This window comes from Octopus bimaculoides, chromosome 1 (genome assembly GCF_046866305.1).
Source record: "Octopus bimaculoides isolate indiv1 chromosome 1, ASM4686630v1, whole genome shotgun sequence".
Taxonomy (NCBI): Eukaryota; Metazoa; Mollusca; class Cephalopoda; order Octopoda; family Octopodidae; genus Octopus; species Octopus bimaculoides.
In genome coordinates, this window is record NC_142928.1 from 100,044,735 (window position 1) to 100,059,805 (window position 15,071).

General features: G+C 37.8%; 1 protein-coding gene across 3 annotated transcripts in view; it reads left to right on the plus strand.

Moving 5' to 3' along the window:
- Positions 1 to 15,071, plus strand: part of LOC106879280 (putative imidazolonepropionase) — a 32,633-nt gene that overhangs the window by 14,442 nt on the left and 3,120 nt on the right. For all 3 annotated transcript variants that reach the window (XM_014928776.3, XM_052968601.2, XM_089354704.1), the window contains exons 3-6: positions 76 to 140; positions 1,134 to 1,411; positions 3,510 to 3,735; positions 4,422 to 4,640. In XM_014928776.3, coding sequence (XP_014784262.1) covers positions 76 to 140; positions 1,134 to 1,411; positions 3,510 to 3,735; positions 4,422 to 4,640 — 788 coding nt within the window. The remainder of the gene's footprint in view (positions 1 to 75; positions 141 to 1,133; positions 1,412 to 3,509; positions 3,736 to 4,421; positions 4,641 to 15,071) is intronic.

The following is a 15,071-nucleotide window of genomic DNA, read 5'->3' on the forward strand; positions in this document are numbered from 1 at the left end:
TAAAGTATTTATTAATTTATTATTTCAGAGGAAAATGATCCTTGCTTTATCATTTGCTTGTTTCTTTTCTTTCAGGTTTTGTAGATGCGCACACACACCCAGTGTGGGCTGGGGACAGGGTTCATGAATTTGCTATGAAGGTAACATTTAAAATATACTTCAACAGAACTGTTTTCATCTCTTTCTTAACATTTAATATCTTCACATGAAAACTAAACATACTGTTAATGTAGGAAGATTAGATATAGGACATAAATAACAATTTGATAAACAGATAACATGGACGAACTGCAATTTGGAAATAACCTAGATAAATTACAATAAAAATGTAAAAAATTGTCTGAACAGTTAAAGAGGAGGGCATTAGAAGTAAGTCATCCTCTCAGAAACAGTTAACATAGGTAGATTAGAGATAAAAGTTTTTTTAAAAATTATTTGAACAGTTCGCATAGGTAATCCAGAAACATGAACTAAATTTCTGTTTGATGTACTGTTTATGTGGTGAACTAGAGATTGTTGTGAAGCTCTATCTAATGCACTATTTATATGTTTGGACAGATGGGCAGGGAGGAAGTATGTTCATATGTTTGAGAGAGTGCTGAAAAATTCCTGGCTTTGGGTAAAAGAAAATACAGGGGGATTAATTATGATTTTATTCAACATATTTCCCTCTCAGATTCACACACTTATTGTAGTGGTCCTTCAGTTTTTCTAAGCCCTGTAAAAGTACTCAGAAGGTTGGGCCTCCAACTAGGCCTTTTATTATACCCTTAAAGCCAGAAACTTTTCAGTACCCACACTGTAAATACACACATTTGTTAAAAGCAATGACAATGTAATTAAAGTGTTAAACAACCATTGATCTTGAGTTCAAATCAATAGCAGATGTTCTGTTTTAGGCAATACACTTACTGATTCAATGTACCTCTGTTTATCTAAATGCTTAAAACAGATGGCAGATCATTCTGCTTTTTTTTATTGATTTAAAACCACAATCTGTAACCAATTGCCAAATCACAGTTCTAGATCATTAAAAGCCCAAACAAATGACTAACAAACTCTTGACTATGAAACTAGAATATTGTTTTACATTTTTTTTTTTTCATGTGGTAATGTGGTACTTTCCTTTTTAGTTGTCTGGTGCTAGTTACATGGAAGTACACCAAGCTGGTGGAGGCATCCACTTCACTGTGGAACATACTCAGAAAGCTTCAGAAGATGAACTACTTGAAAGTTTAAAGGAGAGACTGTGGCAGATGTTACAGGCTGGGACGACATTGGTGGAGTGCAAGTCAGGCTATGGTTTAAACACAAATACCGAAGTCAAGATGCTTACAGTGATAGAGAGAGCCAAGAAAGAGGTCCCTATTGATATATCAAGCACTTTTTGTGGAGCTCATGCAGTACCAAAGTAAAAAAGTGTACCTTTTTCTTAGCTGATATATTTTTAAATTAACATCAATCACTAGATCACTAAATATCTGAAATCCTCTATGGTCTTTTTTTTTATGTAACTTGTTGGGTGCTGTGGAAAAATTAAATTATTGGGTAAAACTTAAGATGATGTGGTAGATATTTTAAAACATTCTTTCAATCATTTAACTTTTACTAACAAGGCTTTCTCTCTTCTCAAAAATAGCAATGTCACATGACTTCTTTCAGTGATGTTAAATTTGTCAATATTGTCCCTTGTGAAGAATAGTATGTTGGGTAAAATAATAAGGTGCCAAATAAAATATATTAGAACATTTAATTTCATTCCTCCTTTTTTTAGCATTTAATCTTATTTGAGCTGAATTTAACTTCTTTTGAGGCCAAAAAATAAGTACTAGTAACATACTGTAGTTAATTCAATTAGTGGCACTTCTCTCCTACAAAACTGGTTCTATGGCAGTTATGACACACTCTTCCCAAATGGCGTTTCAAACAAAGGTATGACAGTCTGTTAATATAAGTAAATCAAAATTGAATCAGATATACTATGGTATTCAATTTGATGACTTATATTTCTGTGTTTAAATGTAAATTTGCCAATTATCTCCCCAGGGTTATTAAAATAAGCACTAAATCTCTAAATAATTGATACAAATATTTGGGGTAAAGAGAATAAATTATTATATGCATAATAACAATTGTTGAAGAGAGCAATATTACCATCAACCGCATTTACTTCTAAGTTAGTAATGCTACATATTTTAGGTGCATGGCTCAGTAGTTAGAGTGTCGAGCTCACAATCATGAGGTACTAAGTTTGATTCCTGGACTGGGTTGTGTGTTGCGTTATTGAGCAAGACACTTTATTTCACGTTGCTCCAGTCCACTCAGCTGTAGAAATGGGTTGCAACATCACTGGTGCCAAGCTGTATTGACCTTTAACTTTCCCCTGGATAACATCATTGGTGTGGAGAGGCTGGTATGCATGGGCAACTGCTGGTCTCTCATAAACAGCCATTGGACCTCAAAGGGTTACTTTCTAGGTGCAATCCCATGGTCATTTATATCTGAAGGGGGTCTTTACCCTTTACCCTTTATATTTTATCAATCCAAAAATGGTAAAGCCAATAATGATGGGATCCAAAACCCCAAAATAAAGAGATGGAAAAAATGCAATAAAGTATAGAGTACCAATAAATATTTATAACTAAGCAAATAAATTTTCTGTAAAATAACGTATCTCACCTCTGCCCCATGATTAGAATAGCAAAACATTGTCATGAACAGGTTTCTTCTCTCAGGGACAACACCATAGAAACAAAATTATGTTATTTTTGTTATTTTAAAAATGTATATATAGCATGACTGGTCACTACACCTATCAGATACCATCTACCAATGACTTTTCAAATTTTAAAGATTATTTCTAACATTATATGATGTAAACAGATATATAGGTTGTTCAAAAAGTCTCTCTGCAGTGAATTTTTTTACATCCTGACTCTGCAAGATGTATTTCAAAACATGTGGAGAAGAGTCAACTTATGCATTGAAAATGAAGGATGACTCTTTCAATACCTCACATAAAGTATTTTAAAGTCTTGTAAAGTTTGATATATTCTTTTGTAGTCTTACACCATCTTATAAATATTTATTTTGCAATAAAATACTTACTGTGGAGAGACCTTTTGAACACCCTGTATTTACTAAGGTATATTTAAATAAAAATGTGAGATACAAAGTCTGTGATATGAAGATGATCATCTCCTGACCATAGGGTCCAGATCTCAAACACAATTTCTTTTATCTTTGTATTGTACACCTGGGAAAGTTATGCAACTTTACTTGCCTCTGTCTATATAGCTGTCAAACAGGCATCATTCCTTCTTCATAGTTGAGTGGTTAACATTGAAACATACATGCTGCTGTAATAATGAATCCCCCAACAAATGCAAATATTCAGTGTTGAAAAACTTATCTCATACAAGCCAGTGCAGAAAAATGATTGTATGACAGTAAAGTTAAAGATTTTTTTATCAAATTTAATAAAAATAATTTTTGTTTTTTTATTTTAGAGATAAAACTGCCGAAGAAGCAACGTATGATGTAATAAATAATCAACTTGTTCGTGTTAAAGAACTAATGGATTCAAGGAAACTACATGTTGACAACATTGATGTCTTCTGTGAAAAGTTTGTATTTGATATCAACCAATCTAGAGCCATCTTAGAAGCTGGTCAAAAATGTGGACTTGCAATTAATTTCCATGGAGATGAACTTAACCCACTTAAAGGAGCTGAGGTCAGGGACATTTTAAAATTGACTTACCATAATTATTACTCAAAAGCAACGTTAAGGAAAACATTTATCAGCCTTTGGACAATGTTTTGTATGCTAGAGAAACATCTAGATAACTTCACTGTATTGTAACTTATTCAATAAATGCTTCAGATTTGTTTCACATTTCCATTTCCACTACCAAGGAAACTTTTAAACAGACTCTGGAATAAGATAAAGAAAAATATTGGGCTTTCTATTAATTGATACCTTTCAGATTAACACTTGTTGTGATATTTAATTAATGTAACTGAAACCAGTATATTACAGGTACTTATTGTATTGAAAGCTTGATTAATGAAAGACTAATCTGACCTCGATTAAATGTGTGTGTGCATGTTATCTTTTATTTTTTTGTTTGTTTCAGTCATTGGGCTGTGGCCTTGCTGGGGCACCACTTTAATTGAACAAACTGAAACAAGGGCTTATTTTTTAAGCCCAATACTTGTTCTACTGATTTCTTTTGCTAAACTGTTAAGTTATGGGAACTTAAAAGTATTTATCTACAGAGATTCTATATAGAAGTACATAAATGTATAATGTTAGCTTTGTCCTAAACTAACTTCTGTATATTTTTATAATTTTGATATTTTCCTTATTGGACACATTATTCTGTGATTTCAAATATTTTGATTCTTCTTCTTCTATAGATGGGAGCTCAGCTTGGTGCTCTTGCCATAAGCCATCTTGAAGAAATTTCTGATGAAGGTATGCAAGCGATGGCAAAAGCTGGTTCTGTTGGAGTCATTTTACCCACTACAGCTTACATATTACGACTGAAACCACCAAATGTTGTTAAAATGATAAATACAGGAATGGCCATTGCATTAGGTTCAGATTTCAACCCAAACGCTTATTGTCTGTCAATGGTGAGATAATATACAAATATACTTATTTATATGCGTGTGTGTGTGTTTGTGTGCATATATATATATATATATATATATATATATATATATATATAATCATAAATATACAGGGATTAGCATGAGTTGCTTCTCCAACATACTGAGAATTTAGAAATAGCAGTCAAAGAACTACTGATTCCAAACTACAAATTTTTTCTCTTTGACTGCTATTTCTAAATTCTCAGTATGTTGGAGAAGCAACTCATGCTAATCCCTGTATATTTATGATTATAAATGGTTTTACCGATAAAGGTTTTTTCATACTGAACTACTTGGCAAAATTGTTAATTATTAATTTTATTACTAATTGACGATTCCCTGCCCTATATCTGTATATTATATTTATATATATATATATAAATTAAACAATAGGGTAAAAAATTGGATATTAATTAATATCAATTTAATACCAGGTAACTAGCACATTAAAAGAATCAGGGGGATTCAGAAAAATATCTGAGAACTCAAGGATTATTGTATAAGAATATATATAAATAAATTTCCGGATTTAGCACACAAAAACAAGGACTTTTGAATTTTACCGTAGAAAGTATAATTTATGAGAACTGTATACATGTGCTTTCCTTGTGGCGTACAACTTAGTATGCGATTCTCTAAATTAAATCTATCCAACGATCTGTACTGATGAGAAACAGATATTTTCGGTAAGAAAATGTTAATTTCGAAACATGTTTGCAGATAATTGTATTTTTTGTGTAATTTTCACTGGTCTTGCTCGCTTTACGTTTTTGTTGCTTCACTGAATTCCCTTTGAGAATTATTCAGTCTTAGTAGACACATGACATGTGATCTTCTTCTAGCACATTAGTAGTCCACCTAGTGGCCTCATTTATATATATATATATATATATATATATATATATATATATATATATATATGGTCTGATCAATAAGTATCCGGACTGTTGCTATAGTAAGGAAGCTAAACCATTGAGAGTGAAGCAGCTGGTCACACATTAACCTTGAACTCTGCTGTGCATGCACATGAAGTTTTAACATTCTAGCGCACTTCTGCTGTTTACAGCAGTGCTTGGAAGGAAGGCGTGTAGTGTGTGATTGTCACATTGACCATGACAGAGAAAGTTAGCAGAGAATCTGCATCAAATTTTGCCAAAAGCTCGGCAAAACCTGCTCAGAGGCCTATGCAAAGTTTTCATCATTTTCAACAGAGTCAAGGAGATCTTGTGCAACTGAAACCTGAGTCTCTTTTTGGTCAACTGAAGCCAGTTTTGGCACAAACTTGGCAGACACGTGTTTCATACCCAAATCTTCAGTGATAATCGACTGAACTGCTAGTTGTGGGTCTCCAAGAACGTTCGTCACTATCAAAATATTTTCGTCCATCTTGGAAATATCTGAACCACTTGTATACGGCTCATACACACCTTTCCATACACACCTTTCCATACACTTTCTGCAACTTGCATAGACCTCTGAGCACGTATCTCCACAACAACTTTCACTTTCGTGGTCAATGCGATGGTTACACACTACACACCTTCCTTCAAAGCACTGCTGTAAACAGCAGAAGTGAGCTAGAATGTTAAAACTAAGTGTGCATGCACAGCTGGGTTCAAGGTCAATTTGCGCCAAGTGGCTTCACTCTGTGTGCTTGTCATAATGTCTTACGTTTAAGATGATTCCCATGCTTTCCCTAATGAGAAGGTTACAATTTTAATATCAAAGATCCCTATGGATCACACAGGTTGTAATCCTTTGAAACATATGTAGGAATAAAGTATGCAATTATAACATGCGTTTTCTCCAATCCTTAAATTCTTAAATATACTCAAATACCCAAAATTTCAAGGAGTTCCTGCCTTAAAAACAGGAGCTAACCACAGTTATTTTGTGTTCTTTGCTACATTGGTTTCTATTAACCCATTTATTCTATCAGAAGAATTTTTATTCATTAAGATAGAAGAAATACACATAATTATATATATATATATATATATATATATATATATAAAGTAAAAGTTAGAGGCAATACTTGACAATTGTAAGCACCTGTGTATGCCAGCTCGTGGTTGAGGTGAAAGAATAAATTGTAAATGCAAAAAATAACAACAAAAACACAAAGGATTCTGCGGTACACGTGTTTCAAGCTTTATATCAGTGTATAATTGACAATACAAAGCTATCTTCAGCCGCAAAAGTATTTCTCTCCCAAGAAATTATCTCACATCGGCGTTAAAGGAGGAAGAGAGGTGCGATATAAGAGGTGCAGTTCCTTTTGGTATTTTGCATTGTACTATACCTCGTAGAATTCTCCATTTACACATAATTTCCTCGGTACTCCGAAAACCGTCCATACCTTGCCACGATTCAGTGTGTAGTGTCTTTTGCGGCTGAAGATAGCTTTGTACTGTCAATTATATATATATATACATATATATATATAGATATATATATATATATATATATATATATATATATATATATATATATATATACACGTATCCAATATACCAAAAGGCACATGTCACCAAGGGGTATGGATGTATTAAAACAGTTATATGCTCAACTCTTATCTCTGACATGGTTAAACAGTTTTCATAACTCTAGATACAGTAGAATGAGGAATCATAATCAATATTTTTATATAATAAACATGTTTCATGAGATTGGCAGATGTCACTTACAAGAACATAAAATCCAGTTATGTGAACAAAGGCCACTGATCCCATTCATTGGCATTATCCAGCAAATATATATATATATATATATATATATATATATGCCGTTAAATATATGTCTGGTTACAGAGTGACCAATGGTTACACATCCATAAAATGCTTAGCTTTATAGTCAACTCGTCATTAGAGTCTGATGAGTTGTCTATAAAACCAAGTGCTTTATGGATGTGAAACCATTGGTCACACTATGACTGGACATATATTTAACTGCATCTAAATACATTACTGCTCTATCCTTTAGATTGTGCTTCTTTTTCGGATATATGATTCACTGACGATATATATATATATATATATATATATATATATATATATAAAAGAGTTCATAACTCTAACTAAAAACACTTGTCTCCCCTTACACACACTTCCTGTTTTGACACCACATTTCCTGCTTAACACAAACTTTTAACCCTTTTTTTAAACCTAACAAAACTCTCAACTCTCATGCATCCTTATTTTTCCTACCAATTTATACATGAACTACTATTGAACTACAAAAGCTCAAAGACAATATAATGTATCATCATCATCATCATCATCATCATCATCGTTTAACGTCCGCTTTCCATGCTAGCATGGGTCGGACGATTTGACTGAGGACTGGTGAAACCGGATGGCAACACCAGGATCCAGTCTAATTTGGCAGAGTTTCTACAGCTGGATGCCCTTCCTAACGCCAACCACTCAGAGAGTGTAGTGGGTGCTTTTACGTGTCACCCGCACGAAAACGGCCACGCTCGAAATGGTGTCTTTTATGTGCCACCCGCACAAGCCAGTCCAGGGGCACTGGCAACGATCTCGCTCGAAAATCCTACGGGAGCCAGTCAGGCGGTACTGGCAACGGCCACGCTCAAAATGGTGCATCTCATGTGCCACCCACACAAGAACCAGTCCAGGGGCACTGGCAACGATCTTACTTGGCTTGCCGGGTCTTCTCACGCACAGCACATTTCCAAAGGTCTTGGTCAGTAGTCATCGCCTCGGTGAGGCCCAATGTACGAAGGTCTTGCCTCACCACCTCAGCCCAGGTCTTCCTGGGCCTACCTCTTCCACGGGTTCCCTCAACTGTTAGGGTGTGGCACTTTTTCAGGCAGCTATCCTCATCCATTCTCACCACATGTCCATACCAGCGCAATCGTCTCTCTTGCACACCACTACTGATGCTTCTAATGTTCAGCTTTTCTCTCAAGATACTTACACTCTGACGGGTATTCACATTGACATTACACATCCAACGGAGCATACTGGCTTCATTCCTTGCGAGCTTACGTATGTCCTCAGCAGTTACAGCCCATGTTTCACTGCCATGTAGCATGGCTGTTCGTACGCATGCGTCATACAGTCTGCCTTTTACTCTGAGTGAGAGTCCCTTTGTCTCCAGCAGGGGTAAGAGCTCTCTAAACTTTGCCCAGGCTATTCTTATTCTAGCAGCTACACTTTCAGCGCACCCACCCCCACTACTAACTTGGTCGCCCAGATAGCGGAAGCTATCGACTACCTCTAGTTTTTCACCCTGGAATGAGATAGAAGTTGTTTCCTGTTTGTTTACAGTCTTTATTGCACCTGAACATCTGCCACAAACAAAAACTAACTTGCTAGTTAACCTGCCTTTGATGTTGCTGCACCTCTTATGTGTCCATAGCTTGCACCGGGTACATCTTATAGAGTTACTACCTACTCCTTTTCTACATACTGAGCAGGGTCATCTACCTGAAGGGGTTTGTGTTTTATCTACCTTCCTACTTATTAGGATTTTGGTTTTAGCTAGGTTGACTCTAAGGCCCTTCAATTCTAGACCTTGCTTCCACACCTGAAACTTCTCCTCTAGTTCTGATAGTGACTCCGCAATTAGGGCAAGGTCATCAGCATAGAGGAGCTCCCAGGGGCAACCTGTCTTGAACTCCTCTGTGATTGCCTGGAGGACTATGATAAATAAGAGGGGGCTGAGGACGGAACCTTGGTGGACCCCTACCTCTACCCGGAATTCATTGCTGTACTCATTTCCAACCCTCACCTTACTGGCAGCATCTCTGTACATGGCTCGCACAGCTCTCACTAACCATTCTTCTATCCCAAGTTTCCTCATTGACCACCAGATAAGGGATCGGGGGACCCTGTCAAAGGCTTTCTCCATATCAACGAAAGCCAGGTACAGAGGTTTATCCTTAGCTAGGTATTTCTCCTGCAACTGTCTCACTAGAAATAAGGCATCAGTAGTGCTTTTACCTGGCACGAACCCAAACTGCATCTCGTCTAAATTGATTCGCTCCCTAATTAGTTGGGCTATGACCCTCTCTGTAACTTTCATAACCTAATCTAACAGCTTGATGCCTCTGTAATTATTTGTATCTAAAGCGTCACCTTTACCTTTGTAGCAGTTGACTATGATGCTGCTACACCAGTCATTGGGTATGACTCCTTCGTGTATCACCTGGTTCGTAATACGGGTGACTAGGCTATAGCCAACACTGCCAGATATTTTGAGCATCTCTGCAGTGATTCCTGATGGGCCGGGGGCTTTCCCGGTCTTCATACTCTTAATTGCTTTATCTACCCTGGTACTATCAACTCGGATAGCTGGTCCCTCTATTGGGTCGACATACGGCAGGCTCTCTTTCTCCCATTCATTCTCTTTATTAAGCAATCTATCATAGTGGCATCTCCAGACCTCTTTCTTTGCATCCTCATTTAATGCAAGCGTACCATCATCCATGCGAACACATTTCTCTCCTACAACATCACTATTCTCTCTCCTACACTGTCTTGCAACACGAAATACCTCGAGTCTTTGGTCCTCACGGCGCAGAACATTGGCAAATCTTTCCTTATCTGCTTCCCCTCTGGCTAAATAAACCTGTCGCCTAGCCTCCCTTCTGGCACATTGGTACAATTCCCTGCTACCACCATTCTTCCAGTCCTTCCAAGCCTGTTTCTTTTGTCTAATAGCCCTGTCTACCTCCTTGTTCCACCACCAAGTTACTCTGGGTCGGGAGGGGACCTTACACCACCCACAAATCTGGTCGGTGGCTTTCAACAGGTTGTCCCGCAGAAATCTCCAATTGTCTTCCACGTTGTATGATGCTATATCCCCTTCTATTTCGTTAAATGCTTCAAGTAACTTGTCTCTAAGTCTCTGTCCGTTTGCAGGGTCTTTAAGCTTCCACACCCTTCTCCTCCAAGCCTGTCTAATTCTGGGCACCCATTTTGCCTTGATCCCAAAGTCGCTAACTACTAATCTATGTTGTGGGGTACATTCTTCGCCAGGGTAGGTTTTGGCATTTATAAGCCGCCCTCTTTCCCTATTTCTGGCGAGGATGTAGTCGATTTGGCTAGAGTGTCTGCCGGAGAGGTAGGTGACTAGGTGACTGGCAGGTTTCCTGAAGTTGGTATTGCAGACCATAAGATCGGTTGCATCACAGAACTCCAGCAGTCTGGTTCCCTCCTCGTTGCGGGAACCGAAGCCATAGCCTCCATGTATGCCATGGAAGCCTCCAGCACGACGTCCGACATGACCGTTGAAGTCTCCAGCCACAAAGAGAAGGTCCCTGTCACTCGTCGACGAGGTAGTTTGCAAGAGGGTATGGGTATATTTATTTTTTTTCTATATTATTGTTTTATATATTATTCTCTTCATTTTGTACTTTTTTGTACTTCTTTGTAAAAAAACATTTTCATTCTCCTTCTTCTTGATAATTTGCTTCATCGCAATGAAAACCGGTTAGAAAAAATCTTTATTAAATTATGCTTCCAGTTCAACATTCTGGCTTTTTTTCATTTTCCTATATATATATACTTGTTTCAGTCATTTGACTGCGGCCATGCTGGAGCACCGCCTTAAGTCGAGCAAATCGACCCCAGGACTTATTCTTTGGAAGCCTAGTACTTATTCTATTGGTAAACACACCAGCATCGGTTGTCAAGCGATGTTAGGGGGACAAACACAGACACACACACATATATATATATATATATATATACATAGGAGAATATACAAATAATAACAACAGACGAGGACAGGTGGTGTAAATAACAAAAGTATATATTAGTATGACGCTCGGGAATACGGAAAGTCTTTGACGTTTCGAGCTACGCTCTTCAACAGAAAGAATACAGAGACAAGGAGAAAAACACGGAGAAAAAAAAATTGAATAGTGTTCAGTCAACGGTCAATCATACATATACATGACGGGCTTCTTTCAGTTTCCGTCTACCAAATCCACTCACAGGATTTGGTCGGCCCGAGGCTATAGTAGAAGACACTTGCCCAAGGTGCCACGCAGTGGGACTGAACCCGGAACCATGTGGTTGGTAAGCAAGTTACTTACCACACAGCCACTCCTGCACCTATGTATATATATATATATATACATGCATATTCTTTTACCAGTTGCAATCGTCAGACTGTAGCCATGGTGGAGCACCATCTTGAGGGGTTTACTGTTTTTGCACTGTTGATAAAGCTGGGATATCATCCCCTAGTAGAGGAACCATGTCAGCATGAATGTCCCTGGTAACTAAACCATTTTTTCTGCAGGTACTTGATAACACTGTCATACTAAATTTTGTCCATTTTCAAGAGAAGTTACAACTGGTTACTCTTGAAGTTTTCTTTGAACAGTCAGATGTCAGTTTACCTGGAAAGGAATGATTAAATTGTTCTTGTAAGGGGAATCTGTACACCTCCGTGATTGGCTAAGTGAACTATACTAGTTAGTATAATTGAGCATGTGCAGAACAGTCTGAGAGGAGTGGCATGTGTGCAGTCATAGTGTACAGGTCATAGGAATTATTGAATAGAGATATTGTGGAGTGCTTGTTGAAGATACACAGTTGGAGAATAATAAGAGAACATCAGGAATGTTTAATATCATAACAGTTCAGATGTAACAGTGATGACAAGAAGTCGTACGTCATATCAGTGGCAATGATGAAACCTGCCGCTGTATAACAGTGTCGTTATAACAGTGGTAATAAGGTTACGAACGCTCGTAGGAGTGTTGAAATGGAAGAGCTACTAGCTTCTGTAGTGAAGCAACAGCAACAGTTGCAGCAGTAGTTGTTACAACAGCAGCAAGAATACCGTGAACAGCAACAACAACAGCTAAACCAGCAGTTACTTATATTAATTAAGTTGATTAAACTAAACGTTTTCAATTAAGAAACTAATATAATTCAGTCAGATGTGTATGTATATGTGTGAAATGAGCATAGCATGATTAGTAAGAGAGCCATTCAACAAGAGACAGGTATTATATTCAAATCCTGTTTATGCATTGTTCCACCTTGACCTACATATCTATTATAAATATCATGTTACATATATTAGCCAAAACCTTTTGTAGTTGTACATGCATACATGTATTTATATATATGTATTTATGTTGTGTTATTACATACACTTATGTAAGTGCACACACATTTATAAATGTATTTGTTGAGAAGAATATCACATAGGAGTGGCTGTGTGGTAAGTAGCTTGCTTACCAACCACATAGTTCTGGGTTCAGTCCCACGGCGTGGCACCTTGGGCAAGTGTCTTCTACTATAGACTCGGGCCGACCAAAGCCTTGTGAGTGGATTTGGTAGACGAAAACTGAAAGAAGCCCATCGTATATATGTATATATATATATATATATATATATATATATATATATATATATAACGATAAAAGGTTTCTGTGTAGGTGTGGGTTGCCAGTGTAACGGTTGTAAAATGAACGAAGAACAGTGATCGAAGTTGTAAAGAAATATTTATCGTTACTTTAATAAATGCCATACCATGACGGGTAGGTTAGTGTAATAGTATAACACAGTTCGTAAAGCATGCAAGGTGAAGAAAATTAATTTCGGCCTGTATATGTGTGTACACGATCTTGTAGCAGTATATAGACAGAGATATGGTAATGTTACAGAGAAAAGAAAGTGAGCTAGTGAAAGTTATAGAGTCGAGGGAGGTTGTGTCTCATAGTTGGCTGGTTGTAACCTTCCTTCTCGCTCTGGCCAAGGTTGTAGCTGGTCAGCCAGACTTCGTTCTCACTGAGTCATCACCATGTGACTGGACTGGTTGAGTCGTCACCGACTGGTGACTAGACTAAATTTTTCTTGAGGTTTCCTTGCTTTTATAACAATCCAGAAGGATAGATATATTATTGAGAACAATTGTTTTAGTTGGTGGTCTGGTTATCTCTATTCTAGCTTTTAGTGGAGTAGAAGAGGTTAGGAAGGGTCAAGTGGTGAAGACATTATTTCGGTCTAGCTAAAGGCATCTGGAAAATATAAAATCGTTGTCAGAGAAAAACCATTGTTCCACTGTGGGAAAAGTTCTGTTGCAGTGTTAATTTAAATTTAGCTATAGTGGATCAAATCCACTTCATGCATGCAAGATCCATTACATCACTCTCCTCGCCAGTGAGGTTCCTGGAAGGGAAACGAACGAACAAAGGAGACAAAAAATAATGTATGGTTGAGGAGAAATTTCGCATATCAGGAGAGAGGATCGTTGAAGTGTATACGGGACAGTGTCACTTTGCGTGCTAAAATGTGTGCAGTCAGTGACTGGGCAGTACAGCAAATGGGTGCGTGTGTGCACGTGAGGGCGTATACAGGAGTGCAGGTGCACGTTTCGCAATTGACTGAAAAATAAGCTCAGATGAGCAAGTGAGTGCATTCTCAATCCGTGATATGAAAGATCCTCCTGCAGGGTTGCAGTGTGTGAAATGCCTTCAAGGTGAAATGCCCAAAGTGAAATGCGTCTGGTGCTGTTGTCGTGGTTAATTGCTGAGTTAGCAAGGGCAACAGTGTAAGCATTCTGAAGTGATGCGCAAGACAGATCATTTTCTCTGTTAATTACATGACCAAACAGGGGTCTAATGGAGGAAAGTATGTCTAAACATGAGCGCAGAGCATGTGAACATCCAGCGTGCTTTGAGTCGGGATTGGAATCGAGGTGATGCAGACATGTTGCAAAACAAGGCAGTAGATGCATAATACAGATGCAAGTGCATGAGTGCAATAGAGCTTGCAAGGCTGAGGCTAATGCTAGTGCATTGATTACAAATACAGTGTACAGTATTGAATATGCCAGTGATTAATGCAGTAAGGCTGAGGCTGCCAGTCGGTGCATGAGGTATTATAAGCCTCGATCGTGTAGGAACAAAAGTGTGTCATGCTGGCACGTTGTAAGGGTCAAACAACTTTCTCTATGTATGCGTGACCGACATAGAGTCTTACAGAGACGAGTTGTGTCTACAAGGGTGCATTGAGCATGGAAAATAAACGAGAAAGGTATGTGTGGTGCATGAATGTGACAGAGATAGCATTTGTGTATGTATGAACCATGTGTGCAAGGCCAGGCACTGAGGAAAGGTGCATGCGTGTGTGCACGCAACAATACATTTTCAAAGTGAACGAGAAAAACGTATATATACATGCAAAATGTGAATAATAACATAGTACATTGAAAAAGATATGCACATGAATTTGGCCATCTTAGTGAAACAAGTCGTCGCAGAACTTGTGCATCGCGTGTACATCGCGAAATGTGTGCACCGTGGAATGTGCTTCGCGGTATTTGCCTCGGGGAATGTGTGCATCGCGGAATGTGCTTTGTGGTATATGTAACTCGTCAAGAAATGAAAGTGTGCAGTGCAAACAGAATAATAAGATAAGCAAA